We start from the raw sequence: 23,062 nt of genomic DNA, 5'->3' as shown, positions 1-23,062 counted from the left end.
TTATTGGCTAGGGCTGGTGAAACGCACTGTTTGCATTACCACGTGCAGCTGCTAATACAGCCCAGAAAAACAAGCTAGTTTCACTCAGCTGCAGTCGTGATCTCTTAGAACTAAATTGTGTCTGTGAGGTGGGGGATTCTTGTCTTTGTTTCGGGGGACATGAGAGAGTGAAATGTTAGGGTATGGATAAGTATCCTAATAGCCAATTGTAGCTTACAGTTTATACACAAACTTAGGAAGAGATTTGCTGGTAGTTATGCAGTAAATGTCATTTTAATTTTGGATTGCAGTTTCCGATGTAATCAATACAGCTAGAAATAGCTTAGAGGAAGCAGAGGGAACATAGAATAAACACCGCAGCAATTCTGTAGTTGAATGAAGACCTAAGGTTTTACAGAACCTAAGGGGGCCCTGGGGAGATGGCTCGGCAAGTAGTGTTTGCTGCTCAAGTGTTCAGGACCTGATTTCAGTTCCCCAGTGCCAAACTAAATGCTTGGTGGGTGTGGCAGCCTAATCTGAAATTCCAATACAGATGCCAAGACAGAATCCTAGGGGCAAGCTGGTTAGCGAGCCAAGTCAGTGAGCTCTGGATTGAAGTGATAGACCCTGCCTCAGTAAATGAAGTAGAGAGCAATTGGGAAGACATCCAACATCACTCTGGTCTCCACGGGCGCACATATGTGCACATACACCCCATACGGGTGCACTGACATGCACACACAGGGAAAACCCTGCGTTACAAGTAGGATGTCTGAAACTGTAGTAAATCATATTGCTGCTGTTGATGGATGTACCGGTGGGTTATTTATGGATAGACCCTTTATACTTTCAATTTGGTAATTTTCCTAATTACATTTTGTTTGTTTGTTTATTTGAGAGAGAGAATGGGTGCACCAGGGCCTCCAGCCACTGCAAACGAACTCCAGATGCGTGTGTCCCCTTGTGCATCTGGCTAACGTGGGTCCTGGGGGAATCCAGCCTCGAACCGGGGTCCTTAGGCTTCACAGGCAAGCACTTAACCGCTATGTCATCTCTCCAGCTCTCCTAATTATATTTTTATCCCTTGTATTTCAAATATCTCTTCCAATTTTTATCTCCTCCTATAGCACATTTCTGTAGGTTAAAAGCACATTTCATTTATGCTGACATCCCACACTCAGATTGTGACCTCATGATGTGTTCCAGTTATTTAGACCTTAAAATCATAGCAGAATGAACTTAGATCTGTTGTGTAGTTTTTTTTTGTACTCAGAAATTTTTGTATTCAAGCTAATAAGTTAGATATATGTTGATGATGTCACAAACATATTTTGCTTTAAAATAAGACCCATTAATATTTGAGTCAAACTATGAAGGATAGGTAGGGAATATTAGTGGGAAAATGGAAAAATAGGTATATCATGTATATCATGTGTTTCTGAAGAATGTGTTATTCTCTGGGTATGAAAGGAATGAAGCAATTAAATATGCCCATTAGTTTGAATAAATTTCATATAGCTGTACAATCATTGTAAGAAGTGAAAATGAGAACCACTGGAATAGAAGTTGCTCACAATGTTTGAAGAGAGACCTTCTGAATGTATGTAGAAGATGACAGTTTAGGAAGATAAGCGACAGTTCTCCACAGCATTTGCCAACTATTAGTAACTGCAAACATTGACTTTGATTTAAAAACTTTTAAAGTATAAAATTTAGAGAACAGGCTAAGGAGATGATTCCGTGGGTGAGAGTACTTGCTATACAGACTTAAGGGCCTGATTTTCCCTGAGTTCTTCTATTCCCCAGCATCCCTGTAAAAGGCTAGATGTGGCCATGCACACCTTAGTCCTAGTCCTGTGGGGAGTGGAGACTGGGGAATCACTGGGGCTCACTGATCAGCCAGTATGACCCAAAATGGCAACTCCAGGTTAGGGAGAGTGAGCATGAGAGAGAGACTGATCTCAAGGAAACAATAGTAAAAGAGGAAGGAAGTGCATAGACCATGTACCCCACACAGTAAAAATGGAGAGGGGAGAGACAAAAACACCAGAGGGGGCCCAGCACCTTGTCCCTGGCCCAGTTGGGTGCTGAACTGTCAGTAGACAGAAGATAGGCCCTTTTTGAGCACTGGCTGGCTCTTGAATAAGCTGCAGAATACCAACCTTGAAATGTATGATGGCAAATACATGTCCCAACTAAAAACAGGAAAATACATTTTCAGAATCATGTACACTGCAAACTGTAAAAACCCTAGTGGCTGATGACAAACCATAATTGCCTTGGTTTCTTTGTAGTTGGAGGCCTACAAGTATCGTTGAATGTGGAACATGCATCCTTTCATTTTTTGGATGGGGTTCGGAATTGTGATTGGGTAAAACTTTTGTGAAATATAGTTTATTCAGTAAAATACGTCAGAGTTACTGTAAAAATGCCAGTGATTAGCCAGGCATGGTGTCTCAAAATTAAGATAAGGGGATTTCCTGGGATACACAGTAAATACCCTGTCTCAAAAAAGCATAAACAAAATAATACAAAAATAAAGCTGGGGCTGGAGAGATTGCTTAGTGGTTAAGGCACTTGCCTACAAAGCTAAAGAACCCAGATTTGATTCCCCAGGACCCACATAAGACAGATGCATAAAGGGGCACATGTGTCTAGAGTTTGTTTGCAGTGACTGGAGGCCCTAGTGTGCTCATATTCTCTCTCTCTTTCTCTATCTTCCTCAATAAATTTTTAAAAAATAAAAAGGAGCTGGGTGTGGTAGCACACACTTTTAATATCCCAGCCTTGGGAGGCAGAGGTAGGAGGATTGTGGTGAGTTCAAGGCCACCCTGAGACTACATAGTAGATACCAGGTCAGCCTGGGCTAGTGAGACCTTACCTCAAAAAACTAAAACCAAATAATAATAATAATAATAAATAAAAGGAAAAATGTAAGGGAGAAGTAGCTGAAGAAATAGCTCAGTCAGTAAGCCTTTGCCTTCAAGCATGAAGTTCCAGGTTTGAGGCCAGTACCCATGCAAAATGCTGGGTATAGTGTCATGTGCCTATAATTCCAGGACTGGGGGAGGTGGAGATAGGAGGATCCCTGAGGCTCAATGGCCAGCCATTCTAGCCTAATAGGTGAGTCTTGAGGCTAGTACATCCTGTCTCAGAGGAGGTGGACAGTGTTATCCCCTGGCTTCTGTATGTACATGTAAACACATGGATACCTGTACACATGAACACACACTTATTTGAGGAAGAGTCTCTCTAGCCCAGGCTAACCTGGAATTCACTATATAGTCTCAGAGTGGCTTCAAACTTGTGATGATCCTCCTACCTCTGCTTCCTGGCATTAAAAGTGTGTGCCACAATGCCCGGCTCATCTATTTTTTTTAAAGCTCTGTAATTTGTGGTTTGTATGCTTTATCCTAAAGTTTTCTAGACCATAGGAAAGGCACAACCAATGGCAATAGTGAAGTTTGGTTACTAGGCAGAAGCAGCTTCTCAAATTCCCCAGATTCCCAGCAACCTTGATTTCTAGTAAAGCAGAAGTTCCTTTAAGCTTTCGCTCTGCTGTCATGGATGTGTGTTCCAGCTGTGCTCTGATTTTCCTTTGGCAGGCCAGAAGCGAGCTCCTAGAAGAGGGGAACAGCAAGGATGGAATGACAGCCGGGGAACAGAGGTGACGCTTGATAGAACAGAGCGGAGACCCTACAGGGAATATCGGCCTTATGACACTGAGCGGCAGGTGGACTTTCCAGCTGAGAAGTTAACAGATGAAAAGTATGTACTGCAGTCCTTGGGTAGGATGTTTGGGGACTTGGAAGTGTTCAGAAAATTACTAGGCTTTGTGACATTTCTATGGTGGCAATCTTGGGAGTCTTTCACCGTTGTAAGTTGCCCATCATAATCCCTTCAGTGATGCAGGAGGATCTTCCTTTGTTTTAAAAGGTGATCTTATATTTTGATTGAGAAAATGGTTATACGATTAAAAAGGAATTGTGAGCCCAGTGTGATGGCACACACCTTTTAATCCCAGCACTTGGAGGCAGAGGTACGATCATTGTGAGTTTGAGGCCAGCCTGAGACTACAGAGTGGGTTCCAGATCAGCCTGGGTTCGAGTAAGACCCTAACTAGAAAACACTCCCCACACACATAAAAAGAATTGTCAGGCTGGGGAGATGGCTCAGTGGCTCAAGTGCTGGCTATGTAAGCCTGACGACCTGAGTTCAGATCTCCAGCACCCATGTAAAAGCTGGACAGAGTTACACAAACTTGTAATCCTAGCACTGGGGAGGGAAACAGAATACCCGAGGATAGCTGGTTAGCTTGTTTAGCCGAATTGGTGAGCTCTGGGTTCTGGGAAAGACCGTGTCATAAGAAAATGAGATGTAGGGTAATTGAGAAAGGCACCCAGTGTTAATGTCATTCACACGTACATGTATCTACATGTGTGTGCCCCCCCAGACATGTAAAAAAAAAAAAAAAAAGAATCAAGCCTGGATGTACCTCTGATAGTGCTTGCCAAGTATGTACAAGATCCTAGTTTTACTCTCTAGCACCTCATTAAAAAGAAGAAATGGGGGCTGGAGAGATGGCTTAGCGGTTAAGCGCTTGCCTGTGAAGCCTAAGGACCCCGGTTCGAGGCTCGGTTCCCCAGGTTCCACGTTAGCCAGATGCACAAGGTGGCGCACGCATCTGGAGTTCGTTTGCAGAGGCTGGAAGCCCTGGCGCGCCCATTCTCTCTCTCTCCCTCTATCTGTCTTTCTCTCTGTGTCTGTCGCTCCCAAATAAATAAATAAATAAAATTAAAAAAAAAAAAGAAGAAGAAATGGGTCCTGGAGAGATAGCTTAGTGGTTAAGGCATTTGCCTGCAAAGCCAAAGGACCCATGTAAGCCAGATGCACAAGGGACACATGCATCTGGAGTTCTTTTGCAGTGGATACAGGCCCTGTGCCTATTCTCTCTCTGTCTCTTCTACCTCTCTCTCTCTTCTGCTTGCAAATAAATAAAAATTAAAAAATGGGGGCTAGTGAGATGGTTTAACAGTTAAGGTGCTTGGCTGCAAAGCCTAAGGACCCATGTCCAACTCCCCAGATCTCATGTAAGTCAGTCAGGTAAGGTGATGCATGTGCAAGGTCACACATGCGTACAAGGTAGCACACATGTCTGGAGTTTGATTGCAGTGGCTGGAGGCCCAGGCATGTCAGTTCTCTCTCTCCCCTCTAAACTAAACAAACAAAAAATATATTGCTTTGTAACTGTGAAAAGTATTATTATGAAAGACTAAATGGGCTAGGAGTGACGACTCACATTTGTACTCCAAGCACTTGGGAGGCTGAGATAGGAGAAGTGCCCATTGGTTTATGGCCAGCCTGGGCCACATAGTGGATTCTAGTGTAGAGTGTGACACTGCTTCACAAAAAAAAAAAAAGTAAATAATAGAAATGTGATGACCTGGTTAAAATTTCTTTTTAAAGGTTAAGACTAGGAAGCTAATTTTGGGCTTAGGGATGTAATTATGATTTAGATTTAGCCTGATGAGTTTGGGTGCTTGAACAGATTTAAACAAATTCCTAGCCCATGGTTAGGTCAAGAGGTGATCTTGCTGAAATTTGAAGAAAAATCAAAGATGTTGTGTAAATCCTGTCTGGCTCTTACACATTCTCTAGAAAATACTGTGAGGCGGAGGATAGTCAAGCTGGTGTTCTGGCAATACTCCCATAGTGTACAAGGTGGTGTGTGGCTCTCCTGTGTGCAGGTATCAGTTGTTCGTGTCGTACATATACTTGGCACCAGCAGGCTGGGTGCCTCCTGCCTAAAACTTCAAGTTATTAAACCAACTGGCAGAGTCTAGGTTAAAAAGTAACAACTGGTGAATCACATTAAAAGGAAATGTAATGATCTCTCAATACCCACCAGGTGTTCATCCCAAGGATGTCAAGATCTCAGGATGCTTAAGCCCTTTTACTTAATAATTAAATTTTATTATGATTATTGTTTTGTCTGTTTTTTTGAGGTAGGGTTTTCCTGTAGCCCAGGCTGACCTGGAATTCACTATCTAGTCTCAGTGAGGCCTCGAATTCACAGCGATCCTCCTACCTCTGCCTCCCAGGTGCTGGGATTAAAGGTGTGCACCACCATGCCCAGCTGATTGATTTTCTTTCTAATTTCCCTCCCCTCCTCCACTTTCCTCTCCACAACTCTACACTCCATCTCCCCTCCCTTTCTCTGTTAGTCTGTCTTATTTTGATGTCATTGTCTTTTCTTCTTCCCTTCCTCCTTTTTTAAAAAAAGAGGGAGAAAATCATCAGTTCTGAGAATTATATGGCTGATGTGAAGACTGAGAAACTACATAGATGACTGGGGGCAGTTTGGGGCTCTGGGAGTGCATCCAAAAACACTGTGGTCATCCAAAGCAGTTAATCACTGCTTCTGTGATCAGCCTGCCACATTCCCTGTTCTGATACTACTAAACTTTAAATAGACAATCAGTTTAAGACACCTTTAATTATAAGCAGAATCAGCCCCAGCATAACCCCAAACCCAGCCCTCATTTGAGTTTCCCATTTTTGGGGACTCCTACCCATATTCCTGATTAGATCCTGTTCTTGCTTTTGATTAAATGGGCTTATTTCTGTAATTGCTGTAATTCTGGTTCTCACACAGTAAGCTTGTTCATATATCCACTTACTTTTCTCTTACAGGCTTTTAAATAAATAAATATATAATACATATACATATATATTATATTTATATTAATTAATTTATATTAATATATATATTATACTTATAATATATATATATATTTATTTGAGAGAGGAGTGCACAGATAGAATAGGCATTCCAGGGCCTCCAGCCACTACAAATGAACTTCACATGTGCCACCTTGTGCATCTGGCTTTATGTGGGTACTGGGGAATGGAACCTGGGTCCTTAGGCTTCATAGGCAAGAGCCTTAACTGCCAAGCCATCTCCCCAGCCCCTCCTATGGGCTTTTTGATTGTCTTGGTTTGGCAAGTTATTTGGGTTCTGGAGATCAAATTCAGGTCCTCATGTTTTCAAGGAAAGTACTTTACCAACTGAGTCATTCTCGTAATCCTTTCAGTTTTTTTTTTTTTTTCTTTTGAGGTAGGTTCTCACTGTAGTCTAGGCTGACCTGGAATTCACTGTGGAGTCTCAGGGTGGCCTCGAATTCACTGCAGTCCTCCTACCTTTCTCAAGTGCTGGGATTAAAGGTGTGCACCACCACACCCAGCACCTTTCAGTATTTTTAAAATGCTTTAAAAGAGCTGGTTGGGGAGATGGCTCAGTAGTTAGCTGCTTGCTCACAAAGCCTGCTGGCCCTGGTTCTATTCCCTAGTATCCACACAAAGCCAGCTGCAAAGTGGCACATGCATCTGTGATCCCAGCAGCCCCTATGACAATGGGAGGTACAGCCAGGAGAATTACGGACAAGATGGCTCACAGGCCAGCTAGTCTGATACTTATTTGCAGTCTGGTTGTTCATTTGTAGCAGTAAGAGACCGTATATCCAAGAAGGAAGTACAGACACTATGAAGTTGTCTTCTGATTGTCACACATGTGCATTAGCAAATGTGCCCACACACATACATACCCCCCACACAAAAATTATTTCAAAAAAGCTTAAATTAAAAAATGCCTTACGATGGGCTGGAGAGATGGCCTAGCGGTTAAGCGCTTGCCTGTGAAGCCTAAGTACGCCGGTTTGAGGCTCAATTCCCCAGGACCCACGTTAGCCAGATGCACAAGGGGGCGTATGCATCTGGAGTTCGTTTGTAGTGGTTGGAGGCCCTGGCACACCCATTATCTCTATCACTATCTCCCTCCCCCCCCCCCGTCACTTTCAAGTAAATAAATAAAAATAAACCAAAAAAAATTAAAAAAAAATCTTACGATCCCAGCACTTAGGAGGCAGAGATAGGAGGATCACTGTGAGTTCAAGGCCAGCCTGAGATGACATAGTAAATTCCAAGTCAGCCTGGGCTAGAGTGAGAAGCTACCTCAAACAAACAAAACAACCAAAAATTTATATATATGAAATCTTACTAAACTAGGGTTGTGATGATAAAATACTTAAGAGTCTAGTGAAAGAGACCAGTTCTCAGAATGAGTGATGGTGATTAGAGACAGGAAGGAAGAGCGGGTATGAGGTGAAGCGGGCATATAATCACCACCATGAAGAGCGAGTAGTGGCTTCCGTTCTCTTTGATGTGTGTGAGTAGGACCACAGGAGCCACCAGGGGTCAGCATTGCTCATGGATCTGCCAGGTCCAGGAATGTACAAGTGGAGCTGTCTGGGAAGTAACTGTCTTTGTGGCTTAAAATGAGAGAGACATAAGTGACACACAGGGTCAAGCAGCATCAGAGCAGGTGCCTGGGGAAGAAGCAGGAGTCAGGTGACCCCAAAGAGCAAGGTGGGCAGCTCTGGGAAATGGACTTGGATGGCTGAGGACCAGTGTGAACTTCGTGCCATAATTGGGGTGTTATCCCAGAAAGAACTGTGTTTGTGAGAGAGGTGTGTGTGTGAGTATGAGTGTGCTCATGTCACAGCGCATGTCTGGAGGTTAGAGGACAATCTTGCACGTTAGTCCTCACTTTTCAGCTTGTTTTTAGGTGGTCTCTTGTTTGCCACCACGTTTTAGCTGCCCACCAGGTTCTGGGGATTCTCCTTTGTCTGCCTTCCATCTTGCCATTGGAGTGCAGGAATTACAGACGTCTGTACAGCTGTATCAGCCTTTCCCTTGTGTACTGGGGACCCAAACTCACAAGTACTTTACCCACTAAGCCATCTCCCTAGTCCCCCCAAATTAATTTTTAAGCTAAAGGGAACCTAGAACGGTGAGAGGAAAATGTTGTGTGGTAGGCAGATGACATAAAGTGCTGCGCTCCTCTCCGGGCAGGCAGTGCTGTGGAAGGACCAGGCCTGCTGGTTCCTCCCAAGGGGTTGAGGAGGAAGATGAGCTTCAGACGCCTCAGAAACCTCTCCTGGCCACCGGAGAAAAACCACACTGAGTTGGGAGTCTTTTGAAAGCAGGAACTCACAGAAAAAACTCCCTTTATTGCTATGAGCTGTTGCCTATATCATTCTGGGGAAGAAGGCGGGGATTTTAGGGTGGTGGGGGGGGGAGGTAAGGGCAATAGTAAACTGTAACTATTGAAATGGTAATTACAATTCCTGCGTGGAAGTGGCAGGCCAGAAGCCATTAGGCGTCTTGCTGAGTCCTAGCTGGCCAGAGACAGGTCGTCAAACTTTAGCTAGACTCAGGAAGTTCCACTAGGCCTCACGCCTGGGCCTTTCAGAGCCCAACAGATAAGTTTCTGTTGGATTTAACAGAGAGTACTTTGCTATCTTTAAGACTTTATGTGGAGCCTTAGAGTAGAAGTCAGGTGCTAACAGGTCAATGTTTCAGTCCCAGATGTCGCCAACTAGTTGTATTTGGGAGAGAGACTTGGAGGGACAAACTTAAAGCTAAAACATTTTCGTACACAAAACATTCCAGGACTGGGGAGATAACTCAGGGATTAAGTATTTGCCCTGCAAGCATCAGAACTGGTTCCACTCCATAGCACCCCAAAAATGTAGGGTTGATGTGGTGGCCCACCTATCATGCCCAGCACTCTGGAAGTAGACATGTGGTCCCTGGGGCAAGCTGGCTAGCTGGTTCACATAAGAGACCCTGTATCAGTAAATACAGTATAGAGTGATTGAGAAAGACACCCTAAATTCAGCCTCTGCACTCCATATGCACATGCACACACATAAAAGTCTAAGCTAACTTGATTTAGTATTGGCATAAGAATAAAGTTGTTTCTTTAATGCAGTCATTTTGATTATTATTGTTGTTATTTTCGAGGTAGGGTCTTGTTCTAGCCCAGGCTGACCTGAGATTCACTCTGTAGTCTCAGGATGGCCTTGAATTCATGGCAATCCTCCTATCTATGCTTCCTGAGTGCTGGGATTAAAGGCATGTGCCACCATGCCTGGCTACTGCAGTCTTTTTTTTTTTTTTGGCTGGAATTTTATACTAACCATGAGAGGAGGTAGTAATTTAATGTGTCAGATCTTAAAATAAATACATCAGCATACTGTAAACAATTCTAAAACATTGTAGGTAACCTTTAAAAACCCATGTACTGAAAAAGCATTGGAATTTATATAAAATAAATTAAAAAAGCAAAAAATAGATCTAATTAGTAAATTTACTCAGATGAAAGAAGTTTAAATGTTGTAGAAATGAAAAATATTAGAAATCTGTATATAATAAAAAGTGAATATAGGGCTGGAGAGATGGCTTAGCGGTTAAGCGCTTTCCTTCTGAAGCCTAAGGACCCCGGTTCGAGGCTCGGTTCCCCAGGTCCCACGTTAGCCAGATGCACAAGGGGGTGCACGCGTCTGGAGTTTGTTTGCAGTGGCTGGAAGCCCTGGCACGCCCATTCTCTCTCTCTCCCTCTATCTGTCTCTCTCTGTGTCTGTCTCTCTCAAATAAATAAATAAATAAATGAACAAAAAATACAAAAAAAAAGTGAATATAAATTAGCCAAATCCATGGACATTTCCACTTAAACATTCATACAAATATATAATAACCTTTTATCTTGATATAAGGATAAAATAAGCATACAAATACAATATGAAGATTCTGGCAAATAAAAAAGCCACTAAAAATATTCTCAAATTTAAAAACTGGTGTGGGATATGTTTCAATAACATTCTTTATGAATGCTAAACCCTTGATTTAATTCCATGATTTTATTATGGCAGAAGCATTGGGTCATCTTCTTTATTTTCTTTTCTTTTTCCGAGGTAGGGTCTCACTCTAGCCCAGGCTGACCTGGAATTCACTATGGAGTCTCAGGGTGGCCTCAAACTCATGACAATCCTCCTACCTCTGCCTCCTGAGTGCTGGGATTAAAGGCGTGCACCACCACACCCGGCTCGGGTCTTCTTATTTTTTTTAAAAGAGATACTGGTCTAATAATACATTGGCTTATTAATAACTAAGGCATTTTGTACACACAGTATCAGTTTGTGCTAAAACAGTTTATACTGATTATTTACTGTGATACTTTAAACTTTCAACAGTAGCTGCAGACATTGAAGTGTCTTTTTTTTTTTATAAAGCACAATAAAATTAATGATTGGCTTTTGTAGTTCGTAGTAGTGAGTCCTGTCTTATTTTCTCACATAGCATAAATCGCAGTCTCACGCAGGACCACATGAAGACCCAGCAGTTTCCATGCCTTGCTGCACACAGCCATAGAAACTGATGCAGCAACAGGGAACGGCCTCCTGTGCGCGGTCAGCTCGGTGATGCCGAAGCTGCTCTGTTTGGCTGTCTTTCCACTTCAGTATGAAGGAGGTTGTTAGGGTTTTGTTAGTAGCTTTATCACGTGGCTTTTAAAAGAAGGAAAATGATTTGATTTCTTCTGTAGTCCACAGTTCTCAGAAGAGACTTACTTTTGGAAATCATTTAATCTGGTGATGTTTTCAGTAACCAAAAGCTCTGTAGAGGATGAAATTTCTCAATGCAACTGTAATAAATAAGCATCTATATCCTTAGCTATATTACTAGTATATCCTGGAATCAAAGTAAGATGGTTTTCCTGTTCCCATAATTCAATTAATTGTTGCTTAAAAATTTTAATATTTCCATTTATAATTTCTGTTTTGGATGATAGTTCTGGCCACCACCTTTTTATTACTGCTTGAAGCCAGTTAAAGCCAACTATTACATATTCTTCAAATTTGCTTTTTAGTAATGATTTTACTAGAGGCAACAAGTCTACAGCAGCCAAGTGAGAGATATTGCTTTTCTTCCTGTCAACTATTAGTTAGAACAGGAAGGCAATCTACCACAACTCCAAGATCTTCTATCCTCACCAAATAGGCAGCAAGTTCAGTTATACTTTTCTTTCTCCAGAAAGTTAAAGCAACATTTAATCTCAAATTCCTGCTGAATAAAACTTGGGCCATTGTTTCATGGTCCTGAGAAACTTCAGAAAAAAAGCCATGTATTTTGATGATGGGCTTTCTGTTTGTGAAGAACCAGAATCACTAGAGTTGACCAAAAATGCCCGACTATCATGGCGTAATTTTTCAGGCAGGTGGCCTGCACAAGCCAGTTCATTTTCTTTCTTTGCCATGTCACAGTCCCCACTTTCAGGGTTTGTTTCTGTAACAGGGATTTAAAAATGGGTGATGACCTTTCTGCGACAGATCACCTTGCGTACTTTATCTGGGCTTTTCACGACTTGTCCAACTCTTCGACTTACATAAGCAGCCAACTGTTTTGGAGATTTCTTAACCTCATTCATGTTCTTATTAGTGAAATTGAGATCCTCTTTCTAGGAAGATCAATGGAATGATCTTCAATGTTATTACAGGAGTTCCGTATTTTAACATTGTTGGTTTTAGATGCCATAATCTCTTAAATGCACACTTGTGTCAAGGACCGGAAACTGGTCTTCCCTCCCCACAGCTGACAGTGACTATACCCGGAGAGGGCAAATGAAATGACAGCAGGCTGGGCCCACGCCTCTGTGCACTGGGCCCAAGAGGCCTGCGCATGGGCCGGTGCCACCGAGAAGCCTGGCTTGTGCAGACAGCATCCTCCCGGCTGTCACTGACCGGTGCCTCATGGTACCGGTGCCTCTACTGCAGTCATTTTATAAATGACACCAGATCCACAGGGTGAATGAGACACCCTATGCAAATTAGTTCATGGTCTGTCCAGGACCCAGGCTACTCCCTTCCCAGCAGCAGTATGACCTCACATGTTACCTGCCCATTTTACTTCAATTCCCTTAGATACTAGGTAACGTGCCCTGGGTGTCCTCTGAGCCCCTGTGGTGAAGTGGCCACCTCTGAACCTTTGTGCTTTTGCAAGTGTTACTCTCTGTGCTGGGCTTTCCCAGTAGAGATCTTTCAGCAGTAGTTGGACATAGTAGACTTGTTCATGAGAATTAAAATACTGCATGTAAGGTGTTCAGAACAAATGCAGGAATAGTGTACATCAGTAAAGGTTAAACATTAATGTAGTCAAGCCACCATTCTTCCCAGTAGACTATAGCCATAAGCCATAGTAGCCTTCTGGAATTCTCTTAAATGCCTTACTACTTTTATTATATCCATCTCTCCTAGACCAGTTGATAGGTTTGATCGAGACAGGCAGCAGAGAGGACGTGGCAGCCTGAGGGGGAACCTGAGGGGCAGAGGCCGAGGTGGTCCTGGGAACAGAGCTTTCGACTTGTTTGACCAGAGAGGGAGACGGGATTTTGAAAGATACAGTGGCATCGATAAAATGTAAGTTTTTTTGTGCATGCTATTTTCATTTTAAGATGTTGTAGCTGTCTATGATCCACTAGTGGTTAAGTCACTTTATATTATCTTGCTATCATTCTTGTGGAAAGCTGAACCGGGGACAACTTTTTCCAGTGGGAAGATGGGCTGGAGATCTGCTTCCTCCTTAAGGCGGTATTATTTCTCTCTCCAGAGGAGTCCGGACTGAAGACAGTGCTGCTGGCTGTGGAGCCCGGCCCTGGGGATCAGGTAACGATGCTAGGTAAGGTGCGCTGAAGGGTCCACTGCTGGACCTTTGTGTGTGCTTTTGCAAGTGATAATCTCTGTGTCGGACTTTCCTAGTAGAGATTGATTTGAGGTTTTGGCTTAGTGAAATAACTGTGTGTGTGTGTGTGACAATATCTAGACTTGAACCAGGCAATAACTTTTTAAAACAGGTTATGTTGCATTAGGCTTGACACTGCTTTAAAAGCTCTATTTATCTTATTTTAGCTAAACAGTGTTTAACAGATGACCATGTATCTGCCAATATCTTTAAGTGTGTGGCATGGTGCATTTGCCGTGTCTCATAATGCTTTCTTTCTTTTCTTCCTTCCTCTCTTTCTCCCTTCCTTGTGAACCCCTGCCTTGGCTTTAGAGTGCTGAGATTGAAGTGTGCTCCAAACGCAGCTTCCAAAGCTTTTATATATCTTGGGCATTGCATCTTGATTTTCTAAGTCATTTGCAGGGACTGGGGATATAGCGCAGTTGCTGAAGTGCTTCCATCCCCAGCAGTCATTTAAACCAGCCATGGTGGCACACACCTGCAACCTAAGCGCTCTGGAGGTGGAGGCAGGAAGATCAGTTCATGGTTATCCTTGGTTACCTAGCGAGTTCAACGTTAGCCCAGCCTACAGGAAACCTGTTTCAATAAAGAAAAGAGAAAAGTCATTTGTTGGTTGAAGCTCAACAAGAGCTTTACCTGAAACCTGTATTGGCCATTTCTCTGAGACTTCATGGGACCTCCAGACTTTGTCCACTTTGCTAGGTAGAGGAGGCAATTAGTTCTGCTCTGTTTCTGTTATATTTTGGCTCCAGGGGTGATGCCTTATGTCTGCAGAGGACAAGGTAGGACATACTCAGGGCAAGCACAGGCACCGGGCCAGCTTTCCACATGGTCAGAGGCCTGAGGGGATTTTGACTTTTCTTTTAAAGAATATAAACTTTTGGAGGTGGTGGCAGCTATGTGCACCAGGAGAGGTGATGCCACGAAGCCCCATGTAGGTTTTCATTAAACTTGTCTGATGTCCACACCCTAGTCCCCGGTTCATGGAGCCCACCAGAGACTGCCCACTATTTGGGGTCACCTTCTCTGCCATCCTCCCTCCTGGGGCCATTGATGTGAGGTAAGACAGCCCAGATACTTGGTGGAGGCCAGCTGGGTTTGAGTTCTGGGAAGCAGCCACAGTCAGCCAGGGTCCCCCGACTCTCTAGTGACTTCCTCTTGATCCTGGACAACCAAGAAGTTTTCTGCCATCCCCTGACTGACCAGAGTCTGATCGTGGAACTTCTGGAGCTTCAGGCCCACGTGCTGGGCGAAGTGGCTGGGCTGTACCACTTTGAAGAAGTTGGCAGGGTGCAGAGGGCTGGGGCTGTGCACGTGGAGTCTGTGCAGCCTCTCCGTTTGAAGATTTTGGCCCTGAGGGGCTGTTGTCAGATGCCTGGGTCCTCTCTGGCAAGCAGCAGATAGCTAAAGAACATCAGCAGGTAGCGAAGGATATCACATTGCACCAGGCCTTGTTGTGAAGCCCCAGTACCAGACTGATCTCTTGCTCACATTCACGCAGTAAGGAGGAAGGAAAGGGTGGGAATCTCACAATGGGGTACTTAGTCTGGGCGGGCAGAGGTGGGAGATAGGTTTATGGGGTCTTCAGGGAAGCAGAATGGGCCACAGGTTTGTGGTGGCAGATCCTGCGTCGTCTGGGACACAGGACGTGGGATGTTTCAAATCTCTGACCTGGATCATGTTCTTTCTCTCTGTGTTCCTCTACCCTAAGCTCTGACAACAGGTGTCTTGGTCCTGAAAATCTATCATCTCTGCCCTGGAGCTTGAGTAAATTTGAACAATTGGTGACCAGTTTGATCCTTCATGATCCCAACATTTTTGGTCCTCACTAAAAGATGCATGCTGCCACTGCTAAGGGACTTAGGGACCCAGTTCTGAGAAAAGGGAGAAAGAAATTGAATACCTGAATTTCCTCCTCTTTCCTGGACATAAACATAAAATACCTCCTTTGCAGAAATAATCTTGCTTTAACACCAATATTTTATTTATATATATATATTAGACTTTACAGTAACATTCTTTCCTTAAATCACTGTCCTTAAAGCAAGTGTACAAAATAATATAAAATGTAATGTTCAGTTTGCCATTGCCCCAACCCCAGTGTTTGATTGTGTTTTATCTTACTTTCATAGTATATCTGTATCAGTATATATCCCTGCCTACCTATCTATACAAAGTAACATGAGCACCTTGTAAGACATGTGACATCCCATTAAAAAAAAAAAAAAAGACATGTGTCATTCCACTTTATCTACTATTACCTTAAAGTCACTTGGGCCAGAATAGGCTGTGATGTGAAGAGTGACCAACCACATGTGCTCCTGCAGGATGTTAAAATGACATATGCCCCATGCACCTGATTTTAAATTGATTTGTGGTAACAATTTAAGTGATGATAATTTATAACTAGTGTTCTTAGACCAAGATTCATTTCTTAGTGGTTTTTTTTTTTTTTTTGGCTTGCCGTGCAGTCAGTTTTATGGGCTGCTTTTGGTTATTGAGAGAAAAGTGGAACTAAGCCTGGTGTGGTAAGTGATGTACTGGTAGCTGGCAAAGGCCAGGAGCTTCACAGTGCAGTTTGCTGAGGCTTAGTATGAAAACACTGCAATAGTATGGAAATTAAGGGCAAGAACTGTTTTAGACTAGTGCGACTGAGCCAACTGCAACATAGTTGGTTTTCTTTAGTAGTTCGATGGTGTCTGTGCTGGAAATAGAATTTTTTTTTCATCTGCAGTAATAAATGTGTACAGAGTATGTTAGCAGTTGTAATACACAGCCATGGATGGTCAGTTTTCAGTAATGTGCCTTCCTGTTTGCATTGTGGAGAGAAGGCATCATTATCAGGTAATGGTGCAAAGCTATGTGCTGCTAGAGATTTGGTAAGGTGTGAGGCTTGTTTGGATTTGAGCAAGGTAAAAATGCCAGGATGTGTTGCCATCATATGCACATGCAGGCATTTTCTGCACCTGTGTTTATTGAGCCCAGAGTACAGACATTGTTTCGGAACCTTCTTCTGGGGAATCAACCTTGGCACTTTACTTTTAGCAAAAGACTGTTATCTCATGAAATAACCTGTTGCTCATTTTGAAACCTGTTGTGCAGTCATGTTCTTATGGCTTCAATAAGAGCTGGAAGCACATTCATTTTATGTGTGTTTATAAAATAATTTAGATCATTATAAGGGGGCAGGTGTGATTTCCCCCCTCCATAAAATTATTTGAAGGAGGGTGGAGAGAAGAAAAAAAAAAGGTTATGGCAGTGCCTCCTGCCACTACAGCCGAACTCTAGGTATATGCACCACTCTATGTATTTGGCTTTACATAGGTACTGGGGAACTGAACCTGAGCCATCAGGCTAACAAGTAAGTGCCCTTAGTTGCTGAGCCATCTCTCCAGCCCTGCTCAAATGCTGATTTTAAGTCTTGTATTATATTCTACTTTTTTCTTCTTCCCTATATCTTTGTAAGTATTTCATGATTTTATTTTGTTTTTTGGTTTTTCAAGGTTGGGTTTCACTCTATCCCAGGCTGACCTGGAATTCACTATATAATCTCAGGGTGGCCTCGAGCTCATGGAGATCCTCCTGCCTCTGCCTTCTGAGTTCTGTTATTAAAGGTATGTGCCGCTTGCTCTCTGATCACTTGGAAACTTTCAGCTGTGGGTGAGTTTTTTCCCTCAGCTAGGCATGGGCCAAGTCAGCCCTAGGGCGGACTGGGGCGGGGGGCGGGGGGGTGAGGACATGACAGGAGGTTCTTGAACTTTCTTTTCTCTTTTTGGTTTTTTGAGGTGGGGTCTCACTCTAGCCCAGGCTGACCTGGAATTCACTATGAAGTCTCAAGGTGGCCCTGAGCTCACAGCGATCTTCCTACTTCTGCCTCCCGAGTGTTGGGATTAAAGGCGAGCACCACTACACACGGCTTCTTTTCTCTTTTCTTTCCATGTCTTTCTTACCCCCCCCCCCCCCTGGGGTCGCATGGACTCTTGGGCTCCACATGGTGTACTTCTCTCCACTTTACCTCCCTTTACCTCTCAGCCTTCCCCTTTCCCCATTCCTCTGTAAAATCTGAATAAAATGTGGTATTTTACAAATCATTCTCTTAGCCGGATGTGGTGATGCACGCCTTTAATCCCAGCACTCAGGAGGCAGAGGTAGGAGGATCACTGAGAGTTCGAGGCCACCCTGAGACTACATAGTGAATTCCAGGTCAGCCTGAGACAGAGTGAGACCCTACCTTGAAGAACTAAAAATAAATAAATAAATAAAAAATAAATAAAAGGTGTGTGCCACCACGCCTGGCTTTATTTTATGATTTTAATGACCACAAAGTATATATTGTCAGCAGACCTATATATTTTTATCATCCTGGTTTATGCCATAAAGAGAAAGTTGAAGTGATTCAGTATTGGTACTCTAGTAGACTTTGGAGCTGCTGATGCTGCACAGTCAGGCGTTGAATTAGCTGGGACCAGGTGGAGGAGCAGGCATGGTGGCTGTGAAGGGGCTCTGCAGCTATATCCCTTTGACCAGAGTGTGTATTTGCTTTTTTTTTTTTTTTCTTTTTTCGAGGTAGAGTCTCACTCTGGTCCAGGCTGACCTGGAATTAACTCTGTCATCTCAGGGTGGCCTTGAACTCATGGCAATCCTCCTACCTCTGCCTCCCAAGTGCTGGGATTAAAGGCATGCGCCACCACGCCCGGCTGTATTTGCTTTTTAATTGACTGTAATTGACTAATTTAATTGACTGGAACTGAGAATAAAACATTGCTTAAAAAGATCTTTTATGTTATTGGGATTCAATATATGTATAAATTTTTGAAGCCATCACTGAATTTTTGTTTTTTGTTTTTCAAGATAGGGTCTTGCTCTAGTCCAAGCTGACCTGGAATTCCCTATGTAGTCTCAGGGTGGCTTCGAACTTGTGGCAATCCTCCTACCTCTGCCTCTCTAGTGCTTGGATTAAAGGTGTGCACTACCACACCTGGCTTGAAATGTGTTTTTTTTTTTTTTTTTCCCTAAAGCAGGATTAATAAAGGTGCTGGAACTGGAAAGATTGCTCAGGGATTAAAGGCGGTTGTTTGTAAAGTCTTATCACTTGGGTTTGATTCCCCAGTACCCATGTAAAGCCAGATGCACATGCTGGTGCATACATCTGGAGTTGGTTTGCACTGGTAAAAGGCCTGGTATGCCCATATTCACTCTCTGTCTCTCTCTCAAATAAATAAATTTTCTAAAAAATGTGCTGGATCCTACACTGGGGCTGTAAAGCACTTCTAATGATGCATTGAGTCATTTTAACAGTTTGCTGAAAATGAAATATCTTTTGCTGGGAATTTATTTTAATTTTGATATTTCAAGGTAAGGTCTCATTCTAGCCCAGGCTGACATTGGAATTCACTATGTAGTCTCAGGGTGGCTTTGAACTGACAGCGATCCTACAACCCCTGCCTCCCAAGTGCTGGAATTAAAGGTGTGAGCCACCACACTCGGCTTGCTGGGAACTTTTCAAAGTGAGGCTCATGTAGGATTCATGTGGACATAAAAAGGAAAATGTAAAAGAGCATGTGAACTTGATGGTGCTGGTCACTGCCCTGTCTGTTTCGGTCTGTTGTGTGTAGATGTGGTATATGCGTGTGGCAGAGCCTTCTCTTCTGGGAGGGTGATGACCAGCTACTTTCATCACACAGGTTGGTTTTGTGGCATTGCTTCCACTCTATTACCATTCCTAAAAATGTGATATGGCATGGTCTTATCTTTAACAAGTTCATTCAACATTTATTGTTGGAAAATATTTGTGGCACCTTTTTTTTAAAAATTTTTATTTATTTGAGAGCGACAGACACAGAGAGAAAGACAGATAGAGGGAGAGAGAGAATGGGCACGCCAGAGCTTCCAGCCTCTGCAAACGAACTCCAGACGCGTGCGCCCCCTTGTGCATCTGGCTAATGTGGGACCTGGGGAACTGAGCCTCGAACCGGGGTCCTTAGGCTTCACAGGCAAGCGCTTAACCGCTAAGCCATCTCTCCAGCCCTTGTGGCACCTTTTAAAGGTTGGAATTCTTCAGTGTAATAAGAGTTTTATGGGGCTGGAAAGATGGCTCAGCATTTAAAGGCACTTGCTTTTAAAACCTGATTCCCCCTCCCCCCCACCAATCCCAGTTCAATTCCCCAGTACCACATTAAGCCAGACACACAAAGCGATGTATGCATCTGGAGTTTATTTGCAGTGGCAGAAAGTCCAGGCATGCCCATACTTTTTCAAAAAGAGTTTTGGCTATTTTTTCTTATCACTTAGTCTATATCATTTATATCATTCATGGAAATTTCTATTTATTAGAGAACTATACATTTCTTGGAAATAATTTTTATAGATAAGTGATTCATACCATTTTCTTTCTTTCCTTTGGATGTGGATACCTTCATGGGTAGTTCCTGGAAGAACATGCCCTTAGGGAATAGGGCCTAAGGACTAGGGAGATGGCTCAGTGGATAAAGATCTTGCTGTGCAAGCATAAGGACTTGTTTGGAACCCTTGAGCTCACATAAAAGTCAGGGCAAGTATCAGTAATCCCAAGGCACCTAAGGTGAGAAGGGAGGTGGAGTCAGGAGGATTTCCTGGAAGCTTCTAAGGAAACAAAACAGTGAACATGGTGAACAGAGACCCTGCCTCAAGTGCCTCAAGACAGGATGGGAGACAAGGACTTGACACCCGAGTTATCCTCTGACTGCTATACACATGCCACACACACGCATGATCAGAACATACACACCAAAGAAATGAAAGCAATAAAAGAAGTAGGACCTAAAATGTGTTTCCTTGGACTGTGTATAAGAGCGCTAATTTGTATGACTTATTTTATGACGAGAGGTTCTTGTTTTTCAGTGACACAGAGCCAACTGCCCCGATGGAAGAGTCCTGTGCGGTTGAGGAGTCCCAGGGCACCCTGGACAACGAATCTCCAGCTAAGTAGGGTGCTTCGTTCATTTTCCCAATTGGCTTATGGGTGAATTTGAAAAGCTCAGCCCTTTGTCATATCACAGATGCCAATCTTGTTAATGTAACAATGCCTAGAAGTCAAACTAGTTAATTCAGGTAGTGTAAGGAATGAGTTCCAATCATCATAAACTCAACTGCAGTGTCCTCTGTCCGTGACCTGCCTGTCAGCAGGTCATTCATGAGGCCTGTGGCTAGTCTTGTTCTTATCCCTTTATTCTCTCCTAGTCCATCCACTCTCTCTCTTCCTCACACGGCTTAGGCCATTGGTCCATCTCCAGCACACTCAAGCCTCCCTGCTCCTTGGACTTTTTGTTGCACCTTGCTAGTACCCTCCTCCCTTGTGACTCTTCTTGTCAGCCCTCTCTCTGCCTGCTCTCACAGCCGAGCTTAGCAAGTCACATGGGCTATTTGGAACCCCTGTAAAGTCTCCAATCTTCTGAAATAAGCAGTCAGCTCTGCTCACCAGTGCCTGTTCCATGGATTCTACAGTGACTGTCAGTTCCTTTCTCTTCAGAACCTTGTCCCCCAGGGCTGGAGAGATGGTTTAGTGGTTAAGGCACTTGCCTGTGAAGCCTAAGGACCCATGTTTGACTATCCAGGTTCCATGTAAGCCAGATGTACAAAGTGACACAAGTGCACAAAGTGGTGCACACATCTGGAGTTCGATTGCAGTGGCTGGAGGCCTGGAGTTCCAATTCTCCCCCCTCCATGGTTTAAAAAAAAAATGTGAAAAGAAAACCTTGCCTCTGCCCTCCTCACTCCCACACCTCCTCAGAAAAATTCACAGCCAGCAGATGGGACATTCACATTCCCAAATGCACAGATCTGCCTTTAAGCGCCTCCCCTAGCCTGCCTCCCTCGTGGTACAGCAAGAGTGCCACTGCTCTTCTCATCTCTTTGGGCTTTGGTTCCTTTCCCAGTGACATTCTAGAAACTTCCGCACTGTTAGTTCATTCCTCATTTCTCTGGTATGTTCACTTCCTTCCCTCCCTTTCTCTTCTGGACATTTAAAAAAATTGTATGTGTGTGTGTCTTGTATGGTGTGCATGTGTCACGGTGCACATGTAGAGGTCTGAGGGCACCCTTGGGATTTGTCCTGTGCTTCCACCTCGCCTGAGATAGTCTCTCTTATTGTTTCTATAAATATTTTATTTATTTATTAGAAAGAAATTAAAGAAAGGAGGGCTGGAGAGTTGGTTTAGCACTGAAGGCATTTGCCTGCAAAGCCAGAGGATCCCGGTTCGATTCTCCAGGACCCATGTAAGCCAGATGCACAAGGAGGCACATGCATCTGGAATTTGCTTGAAGTGGCTGGAGGCCCTGGTGCATCCATTCTCTCCCTCTCTGCCTCTTTCTCTGTATCAAATAAATATATTAAAAAATATGTTTTTTAAAAAAGAGACTATGGGCTTTATATGGCTACTGGGCATATGAACCTGGGTCCTTTGGCTTTGCAGGCAAGCACCTTAACACTAAGCCATCTGTCCAGCCCTCCCTTGTTTTTGACATTGCATGCTCCAGTCTGTCTAGTCCATTAGAGTCTGAGCTTTCCTGGCTTTGCATCCCATTGCCGTGGGTACACCGGGATCACAGATGTTTGTGCCACTTTGTGTCCAGCTTTATGTGGATGTTGGGGAATTGAATGCAGGCTGGCAGACTTGTAAGGAAGTGCCTTTAACCACTGAGCCATGTCCTTAGCTCCCTGGACAACATTGAAATGTGCCCTGTCTCTCATATTTGTTTCCTCTTGATCCCAAACTTGCCTTTTTCTCCCATTTCCCTCTTTCTTGTTCCTCACTTCCCTCCAGGCCTGGCTTCTTTGCTTGTTGACCTCTGAGTGCAATGCCTCTAGGCCTAATGGATTCCTCAGCCTGGGTCCCTGTGGATTTCTTCTGAAACATACTCACTGGTTTCAGTGGTCACTGTGCTCTTCTGGTTTTCCTTCTACCTCTCAGCCTCTTTTGCAGGCTCATCCTTGTCTTTCTGGTCTTTTAAAATGTCATATTCTTGCAGGTTTTGCCTTAGGCCTCCTTGCCGTCCAATCTTTATGGGATCCACATACCCTGTGACTTTTGCACTGACAACAGAATATGGCCCCATCCTTCAATATGGTCCTCAGGCGTGCATGTGTGCATGCCTTCTCTGACATCTCAACATTCCTTGTCTCAGCATGTCTGGGATTTAGCCATCTCTCCTCTCCTCCCTTCCCCAATAAGCTTCTTAGCTCAGGTGACTATCTGTGGAATATCAGCTGCCTAAAATCAAACTCAAAGCCTAGATATCATCCTTGGCCCTCTGTCTCCAAATCCAGACCATCACTGTGCCCCTAACTACCCTCCATCTCCCCCATCAGCAGTCTAAGCTCTTGTCACCTGACACTGTTGCTGCAGCTCCTGGCATTTCCCCTCCTGCATTCTCACACTCTAACGAGAATGGCTTTCACACAGACATTCTG

General features: G+C 43.7%; 1 protein-coding gene and 2 pseudogenes across 1 annotated transcript in view; 2 read left to right on the top strand and 1 right to left on the bottom strand.

Annotated features, from left to right (window-relative positions):
• Habp4 (hyaluronan binding protein 4) overlaps positions 1-23,062 on the top strand; it is a 43,020-nt gene that overhangs the window by 3,333 nt on the left and 16,625 nt on the right. Inside the window, exons 2-5 of the mRNA XM_004656852.2 lie at positions 3,585-3,747; positions 13,131-13,292; positions 13,483-13,551; positions 20,494-20,577. Coding sequence (XP_004656909.2) covers positions 3,585-3,747; positions 13,131-13,292; positions 13,483-13,551; positions 20,494-20,577 — 478 coding nt within the window. The remainder of the gene's footprint in view (positions 1-3,584; positions 3,748-13,130; positions 13,293-13,482; positions 13,552-20,493; positions 20,578-23,062) is intronic.
• On the bottom strand, positions 11,513-12,411 carry LOC101595731 (annotated as a pseudogene).
• Positions 14,570-15,558, top strand: LOC105943902 (annotated as a pseudogene).

The sequence above is a fragment of the Jaculus jaculus genome, chromosome 2 (genome assembly GCF_020740685.1).
Source record: "Jaculus jaculus isolate mJacJac1 chromosome 2, mJacJac1.mat.Y.cur, whole genome shotgun sequence".
NCBI classification, from domain to species: Eukaryota; Metazoa; Chordata; class Mammalia; order Rodentia; family Dipodidae; genus Jaculus; species Jaculus jaculus.
The sequence above is the reverse complement of the archived record's forward strand: the minus strand, read 5'-3'. Positions and strand labels throughout refer to the sequence as shown.